The 12,302-nt window shown below is 41.1% G+C and overlaps 1 protein-coding gene across 1 annotated transcript in view; it reads left to right on the plus strand.

Annotated features, from left to right (window-relative positions):
- Positions 1-12,302, plus strand: part of PHACTR1 (phosphatase and actin regulator 1) — a 305,302-nt gene that overhangs the window by 249,975 nt on the left and 43,025 nt on the right. Inside the window, exons 8-10 of the mRNA XM_074146816.1 lie at positions 1,948-2,272; positions 9,819-10,027; positions 11,559-11,715. Of these exons, the coding sequence (XP_074002917.1) occupies positions 1,948-2,272; positions 9,819-10,027; positions 11,559-11,715 (691 nt within the window). The remainder of the gene's footprint in view (positions 1-1,947; positions 2,273-9,818; positions 10,028-11,558; positions 11,716-12,302) is intronic.

Here is a 12,302-nt window from a genome sequence, read left to right on the forward strand (position 1 = left end):
GAAATATACACAGATAACGTGTATGTAAGAAAAAAACGGTAACTTGGAGACCTTCCTGTGCTTGAATAAAAAGTCCTGGAAGTGTTTTTTTTTCTGCTGTACAAAAGGCAATCTGCTTTAGAGGAAAGGGCAGTGCCCTGTCGTTTGGTAATCCCATGAGTTAGATTTCAGCCTTGGTGGAGCCATCAAAAGAATTTTTGCCTTCAAGAGCCATGTCAAGTGGCTACGATACTGCACTGAAAGCCGAAAGACTCGAGTTGTGCTCTCTGTAACTCTCCCACTCTGCAACATGGGGAGACCACTTTCCCTCCATGCCTCTGTTTCATCTGTGCACAGCCTTTGCCTCTCCTATGTCTTTAGCCTACAAGCCCTTTGAAGAAAGGGAAGACTTGCTGTCAGCGTGTTGTTCCTAGCATAGTAAAAAAACTAGTATCAGGTGAATATTGTGGAGGCTATGAAGCTACTACTAGCTCTAGAAAAAGATTTAATGTCATCTGTAGGCTTGGCTCCATGTGTGGTCTTTTTCCACATTACTGTCCTTAACCAGTTTCAAGAAGTATTAGTGCTTGGAAGTCCTAGTATCAACCTTGTGCTGGTAGATATGGATACTAATACAGGCAATACCCAGAACAGGCCAGGAGGGAGGAAGGGGGCAAGGAGAAGGACAGTTAATGCTAAAAAGAACCATCTGGAAAAGGACTTCAGAAATCTGATATCACTCGGGAGGGTGATGACCTTTGAAACCTGGAGGGCAACATCTTACTCCCAAGCTTTCTCAGGTCAAAAGAAGATGCTAGCCCTTCTGTTCCTTTACCATGTTACAGCAAGAAGAGTGAACTGAAGCAACAAGAGGCCAAAAAGCATGCAAGCTTTGCACGCAGAGCTGCATTGCAGTGCCAAATGTCCGTGATATTCCAGGCTGGAAAGGGCATGTCCTTCCTCCTAAACACAAACTCACAGTTGCAACTCACAGCATATATATTTGCTCTCGTTTCTGCTCTTAGCATAGGTGGTGGCCATTTCCCACCATCTTGGGAACTACAAGCCCTCCCATTAACTTCTTTTCCCTTCTGAAAACATTTCACAGTGCAACTCCAAAAATCTCCATCCTGCAGTTGAGTCCTGGCAGACAGAACAGATTTGATTGTGGACCTTTCATTGATTTCCCGTAGAAGTCAGGGTAGTCTTTGCCTGGCAGATCAACTGTGTGATTCAAGGAATATGCCCAGTGTTAAAAAGGTTAAAATTCAGTGCGTGAGTCCAGAGAAAAGTGCCCACCAAGTCTTTTGTAAAAGAATACATTAATCCTAACAATCTTCTGCCCATTACCATTTTTTCCTCCTGCGCCCTTTGTTTTTCCAGACCACTTCTGTTTAGTATTCAAACCCTATTTCTTTTCTCTCTTGCCCTGTAATGTAATTTTTTAACACCAGATGTTTTGCACGTTACAAAGCTGTAAGAAATGTGACTTGCAGTGATTGCACTGCAATGACTGAGAAGGATCAGGAGTCCCTGAGCTTTTGCTCCAGCAGTGATGGTGGTGAGTCATCCTGTAACTTCAGACACCGAACTGCTCTTCCCCTATTTGTGTGCTTGTTGAGCGGGAGACATCACGCTTACCTCACAGGGCTTCTTCTGGTGGATTAGAGCTTTGGAGCGTCAAAGTGCGCTGCAAGCCTTGTTAAGCATTGCTTAACGTGTTTATTAAGGGGCATGCACAGCCCTGGGATGTTTTTTGTGAGACTCAGAAGTGCCACAGAACAACAGTATTTTTTCTGAAGACCGTGCTGAGTGCACGCTATGCAGAGCTGCCTGTCGCAGCAGGGAAGGGGTGCGCACTCCCGCGTTGACTAGCAACCTCAGTACCTGCTCGTCCAGGCAGATACTCTGATCTCCATCTTAGTGACGTGAAAATTAACACCGAGGCCTCTCTTTCTTCTGTTTTAGATCCTGGCGCTCCTGTGAAACTGCCTTGTATGCCAGTTAAACTGTCACCTCCACTACCTCCAAAGAAAGTCATGATTTGCATGCCTTTAGGGGGGCCAGACCTCTCTCTCTCATCCTATTCCACGCAGAAGAGCTCCCAGCAGCCTTTGACCCAGCACCATCACACTGTCCTGCCATCCCAGTTAGCAGCTCACCAGCACCAGTACGGCAGCCACAGCCAGCACCTGCCTTCTGGATCCAGCACGTTGCCCATTCACCCTTCAGGGTGCCGGATGATAGAGGAACTGAACAAAACACTAGCCATGACCATGCAAAGGCTAGAAAGGTAATGAATCAACTTTTAAAATTACATATTGATGTGCACTGTTTCCTGATAACCTCACTATCAATATCACCACTTGAGTTATGTTGATAGTACTTGAGTGAGGCCTCTCTTCTGGGGGTCTAACAACTCCAGGGAAGTCATTGCTGGAGAAACAGATGGGGAAAGAGCCTGTCCTGACTTGTTTCACGAGTTTGTGTCAGAAAGGAGAAGAAGACCAAATTTCCTGAACCCCATCGTCCTGTGCAGAGTGAGATAACACAGCCAGCAGAGAAGATGTTAATTGGACATGCCTGGCTTGCAGTATGTACTGCAGAGTGCGTAACTGCAAAGCTGTGGTTACGTGGAGGATTGCTAAAAAAAGGAGAGGAAGTATAAGATTCAAAAAAGAGCAATAAAAACCAATGTGCCACTCAGCCAGGGCATCTGATTAGTATTACCAATTAGCTCGAAACAACCTATAAGGACTTCCTACAAGTCACTCAGAGGGGTTTTAATATACTATTTCAATTAATTTAAATTAAATTATATGCTTGGTCTTAAAATAAGTATTTAACCATTTCACAGCAGCTACCTTCTTAGCCATTTGTATCTGGAGGAAGGTTGTACATTTGGTCAGAAGAGCCTTACCTGCCTTGGGGCTGTTTCCTGTTACTGTCACTTGCAGGTATATCTGAATGCTACTTCAAATAGTCTGAGTAAGCAAAGCGTGTTGTATAAATGCAAGCTCTCCTCATAGACTCCAAGATCAGCAAGCTTTGGAAAATTTATTTTGTCTTGTAGAGGAAAATTGAGCAAGTCCCAGAATAGGGAAGGTAATCCAAAAAATGACATGTTCTATTTAGTACCAAGGGCAGCTTTGTAGCCAGCTTGTTCTAGGAGCATCAGATCATCCTTCTCTTAGACAGGATGTGAAAATATTTGGTCTAACAGACAAAATTCCTGATGATTTGCCCCAATACCTCCTTGCAATAATGTTACCTTCATTATAGCACATGGTTAAAAAGAATTTGATTAGGGATCCAGACTCTCCTTCATGAAAAACAGTCAGGGGACCAGAGGCTGTCCCACTCTGCCAGCTTATTTTAGTACCAGGATAGCAAGACCTCTGTGGTTATATTGGGGGGGGGGGTCTGATGTTTCTGCAGTGTGGGGAAATCTCTGCTGGGGAAAAATGGTTAGGGCTGTGAGGGAGGTTCCTCTTCCCATCAGTAAAAGGGCTGTAGCAGTAGGATTGGAAAAAGCATCCACGTTCCCCCTTGTGCCCAGTGGCTACCCAGTTACCGCTCACATTGCTGGCAGGGCTGGTCCAATGCATCTGCATCTCCCCAAAGCTTGGTGCACCAAACACAGAGGAGAGCTGGTGTCTCCCAAAGGCTCCTTTGGGGCTGCACTGCCCATGCCATCCCCAGCATAGGTCTTACTGTCTGGCTCACACTGCGTGCAGAAGGCACTTTGTTATCCTGAGCCCAGTGACATCTCTCAGAGTATGACTTCATTGTGGCATCTGTTGCCCCACAGCAATGAATGCTCCAATTTCTAGGCATCCATCATGTATATGTCTACAAATACATTTAACTGATTTGAAGAAGGTGATGCTGTTTGGGTTTAACTATTGATTTGAAGCTGAAGCTCTGCTGCTTATTAAAAACTGAATAAGCAAGGATTCATTTCCCAATATGAAGCAATTGCCTCCCTTTGCAGAAGAAAATAAGAAAAGGTCGTGGCACCAATATTTCACATTTAAAGTGAAAATGAATCCTAGTTCATAATATTGCAGGCAGTTGATTTTTCATAGCCTTTTTGCGTTGATTAACTATTATTTCAATCACAAAGTATTGAGTACTTCAGTTATTCTCCTTAGTGTCAAAACAAATCAATAACATTTGCATTCACAAGAGATAAAATAGGTGATGGCTGCTTCCTCTGCAAGAGCAATTGTTATTTTCATAGTATTTCGAGGTAAAAGTATTTCAGAGTATTTACAGATCTGTGGAGCTGACACTTGCTGTTAAAATCTTAAATTGCTTTTTCAGGCCACATTATGATCTTAGTGGCCTGACTTTTTAAATTTGCTGACTTTTACTGAAGATTTTTAAAATACATGTATTTAACTTAGGAGAGGATTATTTGCACCTAATGCTGCTATTTCCTACTATTTTTGACAGTAGTTCTTTTCCCTTAATTGTATAAAATCTGAATTAAACCTAATGGAAATCATACTGCAGTATTTGTCATCAGACACATCAGCCCAGAGGTCTTAAGGGCCTGTTAAAACTACAAAGGTCCTGGATCTGCTTTCCTCCATTTCAGATTAGGTAGTGTGCTCACTGGTGTTGCATGCATAGGATATGCAGTGACAATCCTGAGCTTTACTGTTCCTTCCAAGATAACAATGTACTGGGTCACTGCTGTTGGGTCAATAATCTTGAGGAGATGAGAGAGCCTGACAAGTCTCTGAGGCACCTTCTGGGGAATGCAAAGTTCCTTGGCAGCATTTATTTTTGCTGATCTCAGTCTTTATCTCAAAAGAATCCTACAACTTTATGGAATAATTGCTATGATGCTGCAGTAATAATGCTGCCAAGTCTGGTAATTTATGAGATTATTTAGAATAGTATTTTGTTTTTAATAAGGGAGGATCGTGTAGACAAGTGCAGAGCAGTTTTCTGCTCTAAATTTTTTCTTCTTTTTTTCCCTTCAGGAATCTTTTTTTTTCTTCCCCGTGTCTAGTTTCTTTGGTCCTGGTGCAGTGGAAGCTCCTCAAGTCTGTTAAACACCGTTGACATGCACTGTATCCATAACCAGTGTGTATCAATTCCACATTTTGCCCAGTGAACTTTTCTTAGACCTCACAACTCTTCTCTCCACCAGGACCGTGAGTGTTGACAGGAACAAAGAACAAAAGACTAAAACATCCCCTTCCTCTAGCAATCTAGATTTTTCACTTTCACAGATAAGGCCTCCAGAATTCGGATAGTCTAACAACATCTAAGACTTGATACTTGAAATCAGTGTTTTGCCAATGAGCTAGAAGCTTGCCAAAGAAAAATGAGCTGTCCCTCTGTACCGGCCTGGAAGCCAGAAGTTATTTTGCTGTGTTTGACCTTGAGAAAGCTACTGAGCTTCTCTACCTCTATTTTCCCCTCTGCAGGAGTGGTTGCATGTTACTGCCTCACCTATTATCTAGTACATATTAATAATTTAATGTCTTAAGGTACATTAGAAGCATGTAATAGCTATTCAAGTCCCAGTTGTTCTTACGACTTCAAATGGCAGTTAATTCCAGGGTTTTTTTATTCAGTTTTATTACAGACATTATAGAACATTAAGTTCATTTGCACACTTAACGCTTTTGATTGCAAACATTTTCTAGTACTCGTAACATCTATTCATAACCTATTCTCAGAAGGGCAATCTGTCCCTTGTCATAGTATGACTATTATGACATGTCATTTGTGCTGCCAGTTTGCCTCTGTTTTCCCTGATAAATTACCAGCTTTATGATAGATTAAGCTGCAACAGAGAAGAGTGTAATTTCCACTCAACCTTTTTTCTGCAACCTCTGTTGCTAATTAGTGCCCTACTGCAGACGAATTTCCACTTCAGCCAAAGGGTATGTGTCCAGCATAAGTAAAACTCTAGATTCTGGTATCATTTTTTACCTTTTCAGAATGCATTTGAAGAGTTGGTGAAAATCTGATAAGCCTTGCCACCAAAATCCACAGGTTTCATCCTCCTGACTTAAATGAATTTGAGAAGAAAGACCATGCCCAAAAGCCGTGTGTGTCACAAACAGCAGTAAAAGAAGCTTTAGAAACCCTCTTGTGCCACTGGAATGTATCTTTCATTTTGACTTAGGGAGGCAGCTTCTTGATCTGAAATAGCCTTATTTTCTGCTTTGCCCATATACTTCTCCGTCTGTCTGGTAAGAGGACAATTAATTTCAATTACTCTATGGGCCATTGTAGGCTAGCAGCTGAATCAAGGCCCCAGTTTGCTCAATGTATGTACTAAAGAGCTGTTAAAGTGGCAGTATCTCACTCTGGGCTAGAATTGCCTCTGTGGCAGAGCAGTGAAAAATCGCTGTGTCCAAAAAGACAATGTGTGAGACCAGTTCCTCTGGGACACCCAGTTCAGCTTCAGACTGTAGATTTATGAAATGAAATGCATTAGACATTCCTGCCAGTGTCTTGTAAATCTTATAAAACATATTTGAGTCAGAAAACATTTATCTTCCATAAAACTTGTCAAGAGAATTGCTTTTTGTCTAAACTTCAGCATTGCCTAAGGATAGAAACACTTAATATTTATGGCTCTGCCTTCTCCCTGTCTCTCACACATATGCCTGTATAGTAGAAATGTATATACAATGCTTTGAAGTTTTTTCAGATTTTTGTTTTGCTGATAAATACAGAATAGTGTACTGTGGATCTGAAAACATGCTGATAAAAATGTAACTCTTTATTCCACAATCAAAGAGCCTGGGATGACAGATGAGAAGTGTGCTTTTTTTCCCCACTAGATTTTACAGGAGGGATTTCACTTTTTTTTTTTTTTTTAGATTTTGTCTGTACCATGAGTCGCTCATATGCTTAAATTCTGATTTTTCATTAAAATCTTTTCTCACTGGAAACATTGAAAGCTATAGTGGCAGAATTTTTTGCTGTTTTGATCACGTAAAGATGATGCAACAGTAATTGCAGGTGCTTGTACTAGTCAGCTATGAATCCCTGAAATCTATGGGTTAAGATATATTTACCTTAAGTACTTGCTTAGCTGTGGCTTTGTTCTCTAATTTTATTGAAAAACATGAAGCTGATTTAAAATAAACTGTTTGACATAATAGTGTGCTTTTTGGTAAATAAAGCTAAAAAATTTTGTGGTGTAGACCACCTGACCATGTGGGGTTTTTGCTAATAACCCAGAGGAATTTATACACAATGGAAATATCCAGTGACCTTGATTTGTCTTTCTGAAGTATACTGCAATACTGCATGTATTTCACAAGTGCTTTGCTTAGACAGCTGACTTAGTCAAAATGCTGTGGAAAAGGCTGATTTTAATCAAGAAGAACACAAAACACCAGGAAAAATGAGGAGCTTAAAATAGAAAGTAGTGTTATCAAGAAAGTGGATGATTTGGAAAAATTACAATGAGATGAGAAGCCATCTATTTCTAGATCAGTAGTTCAAATAAAGATCTAGCGTGGTAATTTGTAAATCTTGTTGCCGTCTGATACCTGCTTTGGTAACCTAAATTGGTGAACCACTTTGATACCTGCTGCCCTATGGGCACACCCATAAGGATGCATCTGTCACCTACATACATCCTTCACAGAACAGGGAAGCGCCAAATGGTCCTGGATGCTGAACTACTTTTTGCTCCTTCCATTTGTACTTCCAGAAAGGACATATTAAACTCGTACTTACTCTCTGTGTATGTATTGTTTTAAAAGTAACTGAATGATCTAGTGGTTGAATTCTCCATTGCAAGTTTTTTATTTATCTTTTTTTTTTTTAGCAATGTTAACAAAATTTCACGGCATTTTAGTTTCTTTTGTAAATTTAATTCCAAGTTTATTCACTTCCTACTTTTCCTTTTAAAAAAGTTACACAAAAAATAGGTTACAGAAAAAACAGATTTTAGGAACAAAGTTAATATAATTAAAATTATTAAAGCATATCAGTAAATTAAAAGTTAGTTGAAAGTTTTTAAATACTAAATATAGTGCATTTATGTGTTATTGAGAGAATTCAGCTGATGACTTCTAAAACTACCTCCAGGATAAAAAAAAAAATTTGGCTCAAACTCATTGAAGTCTAGTACAAAAATTCACAAGCCAGTTCTTCATGAATCTTTCATCGTTTGTGGCACAAAACATAGACTAAGGAAATGGAGTGACTCTCTTCAAGGCCTCCAGTAAAGCAATGCATCTCATTGCTGGTTAGCCTGCAATAGTAAATGTTGCAATTAAGAAAATTATTTAAGAAAGAGAAGTGTTTCAAGTTGACTCAGTAGAATATCATTTAAGGAGAAGAATGCAAGATTTTTTCAAGACGCAGAATGCCTCTGGTATTCTGAACAGGCTAAAATATTCAAGAGAATTGAGGCTACTCAGCACTCAGTAAGGTCAGAGCCAAGTTTAGGTGCCCTAAGTGCAACTTGGCCAGCACATCTGGCTTCTCATCTATGTTCTCATGGAAAGTAAAAATGGAAGTTTGACGTAGAGAGGGTGTCTGACAGGAAAACGTTCCCCACCTTGTCTACAGCTGTTGCCTCTGCTGGGACTTAAGAGAGAGAGTGGTTGCTGCTGACTCAAAAGTAAACCTGATCAGCCATCATTTCTGCCTGCCAGTCGCTCATTCTCTTTCTATATTGGAAAAGGAACATGAGCTATTAGATAAAAATGGTTGGGAAACTTGGTTCTGTTCCTGACTTTTCCTTTCACCTTTTGTTTGACTTCGATCTTCACCTCCTTGTGTTCCTGTTTCCATATTTGTATTGGATATTACGAAAAATTTCTTCACTGAAAGGGTTATCAAGCATTGGAACAGGCTGCCCAGGGAAGTGGTTGAATCACCATCCCTGGAGGTATTTAAACAATGGGTAGATGTGGTGCTCAGGGACATAGTTTAGTGGTGGACTTGGCATTGGACTCGATGATCTTAAAGTCTTTTCCAACCTAAACGATTCTATGATTCTGTGGTTGATATGTTCCCTGCTAAAGGGCTTTAAAATCAACACATAAACAGAGCTAGATGGTAGTAGTACTGATGACAGGCCTGAACCTGGTAAGCTGCAGGAAATGATCAGTCACACTTTATGTGACAAAAGAAATACATTGTTAGCTCCAATTCAGATTGATCTCCAGCACCTGGCTGAAGTGAGCGGTCAGGGCAGGAGAAGGAATATCGTCACATAACTGTGCCCTTCGCAAACAAACCTCATAGGTTTTAGCTCCCTCCCTCTCACCAGCTCCCAAAGTCTCTTTTCTCCAAGCCCAGTTTCACATGCTTGGTCCCCTGAGCTTCAGACAGTCATACCCTTCCATTCCCTCAAGTCAATCAGCAACTTGCAAGTCATGGTTTCCCTCTGCCTTTCTACAATCTTCCTCTACAACCTATACCTTTCCTCCCTCCCACTCTCTTACTCCACCTTTTGCATTCAGGTGAGGCATTTTCTCCTTACTACCTGCACACCAATGAGGAGGGGACGCAACACTGGACTGAAGACATGCTTATTGCTCTGAGTAGCTGGTGCAATTCCCACTAAGACTGTATTTGCTGCATATCCTTTGTTCTCAGTCCTGGCTGCCAGTATTTCTGCATGCTGTCCTACCTCTCCCTAACCAATGTTGTGCCTTAAATCTAATCTATACTCCGTTTAAACCTGTTAGATGTCTTGGTCATGAAGATCTTTTCTGTCCTCATTTCTTCCCAAAAAGGGATGAAAGACCGCTACTTTCCTCAATACAGTGAGAGAAGCAATTCAGTCTTCCATTGAGCTGTTTCCTTGAGTTTATTTATTTGTTTTTCTTTCCCAACAGCTCTGGTTTACACACAGGTGACAGTGTTACAAAAGCAGGACCTGGGGGCCTTCCAGACATGAGACAAGTGCCAACTGTTGTGATCGAATGCGATGACAATAAAGAAAATGTGCCTCATGAAACCAACTATGAAGACTCTTCCTGCCTCTACACAAGACAGGAAGAGGAGGAAGAGGAAGACGAAGATGAGGATAACTCAATATTTACAAGTAAGACTCATTCCATTTTTTCCTTTTCATTTATTTAATTTTTCCTCTGAACTCTCATAATACAAGACCTGTGGATTTTCTTTCTTGACTGTGGCTTTTGCATCTTTCAGGGCTTGACTACATGAGGACACTTGGTAAATTAATCCAAAATAAAAAATAGTATGAATTTATAGTGATTTCCCTAATCCACATGAATCCCTATCCAGGTAGCTGTCAGGCAGAGTTCAAATGATTGTTTTTGGCTTATATTAGTTCACTGCCAAATTGGCTTTTAGATCCACTTTCCCAAGTGTCCATGGTCTAGAGAATCCCTGGTTTTGGCTTAGTTCAAGATCAGCTCTAATAGAGTTACTTCAGGAGGATGAAATAAGTGACACTGATAGAGAATCAGAGCTTTTATATATATTAAGTATTAAACCATGTCAGAATTGTAGGTCTGCACATACTTTGAAAGGGTCATGATCAGAGAATTGGGCTCAGGTAAGAAAAGAGGAGGTTAATTGGTAGCCATATTGCAATTACAATCTGGAGAGGGACCTGTGGCCCCTTCCTGACCTGTCTGAGAAACACATCTCCTGTCTCAGTGTGGCATCATAGGACTCTCCCATGAAGACAAGATGCTATACTCTATGTATGACAACTGCTTGCCACCCTGCGGGTCAAGCTGAAGTTTCAGGCCCTTGGATTTCTTTTCTTCAGAAAACTGGGAGCAGTGCAAACAAACAACACCCTTTTAAAAACACACACAAAGAAGCTGCTAAAACAGGCATATTTTATCTTCTCAGAATCCTCCCTTACCCTGCAAGTGAAATTAAGCAGTCTTTGTTCTTAAACTAAGAAACAGAGCAGAACTGCACTATCTCACACTCTCCTCTCAAAGCCCAAAACCCCTCATGGGATGGTGTGTCTCTCTCTGCTTCTGTCCGTCTTCCTGGCTCAAACTGCTTTGGATGCAAACCTAGGAAAGCAAACTTCAGCCATGAGAGGCCACTGGTTTTCACAGTGTCTTTGCCACTGTCACTGGCTGAGAAGCAAGTGTCAATTAATGTACATAGAGGTCTGTGCTGCTTCTGATTGACTTTTGATTCCCTCAGGTGCTAGCGTTAATGTCTTGATATTACATTGCAAGGGAGAGAGAGAGATACCTCTTTCCACATGCTGTAGCTTTGCTGCCTGCCCAGACTCTGAGGTTGAATTATTCGTTCCATTACATGGTTCAGAAACACTGTGCTAAAGAAAGCTACAGATGCTACTAGCAATTCTGAAATAAGCCCTTCTTTTCCACTCCCCTCTGTGGAGCAATATTTTAATTTCTTTTTCCTGTATACCTACCAAATTCAGCTTTTCCTTATTATAATATGAATTGAGGTTAATTGCAGCACATGAAGTTAATTGACGCCCCTTTTCCCACAGTCCATACCAGTATAAATGAGATCCTAGTATCCTCCCTTGGCTAGTACTTCTTTACCTGCTGCATGCTGTAATGAAATGTTGATACCTCCTTTGGCAGAGCCTCTCCTCTCTCCCACAGGCTCCCTGGCAATGAAAGTCTGCAGGCAGGACTCTCTAGCAATCAAACTAAGCAACAGGCCTTCCAAGCGAGAGCTGGAGGAAAAGAACATCCTCCCCATGCAAACTGATGAAGAGAGGCTCGAACTTAGGCAGCAAATTGGGACAAAGTTAACAAGGTAGGAGACAAAATGTTTTTCTGACTCTTGCTTTTGGAAATATGTGGTGGAATGCAGTTTTTGTCCTTAGTCTGTAAACATTTGAGATCTGTTTGTTCACAATGTTCAAGAGGAAGAGGCAGGGGCAGGGGGAAGAGGGAAAGACTGTAGACACTATTTCTGCTCAAATATAACTTCCCATACAACTCCCCATCTCATTTTCCTGGCATATCCTATGGGATCTTTGGTTGTGTTGTCAGCAGGAACTATGTGGATTTGGTTGGTTTTGGTGCACCATTGGGAAATGTTCAGCTTTGATAACATTTTGGACCGTAGCTGCAGGTGTCATTTGATAGGCTATTAGTTTGGCCAGCGGGCAGAGGTATAAGTTTTCGTCTGACTGCATCTCCCGTGAGTAGCTGAGTCTTTTCCTGATCCAAAATGCTTACATCCTTCAGTACTTGCTTTTGTTGCATCAGGTTGGACAGATTTACCCTGTCTAGACTCTTTTTTTTCTTCACAAAAGCATTACTCACCAGCTGTTCTGGTTTTCTGTATTGCATGGATATAGAGGGGCAGCCATTAAATGTGGAAGATTTCTATCACTA

This window comes from Numenius arquata, chromosome 4, assembly GCF_964106895.1.
Source record: "Numenius arquata chromosome 4, bNumArq3.hap1.1, whole genome shotgun sequence".
Classification (NCBI taxonomy): Eukaryota; Metazoa; Chordata; class Aves; order Charadriiformes; family Scolopacidae; genus Numenius; species Numenius arquata.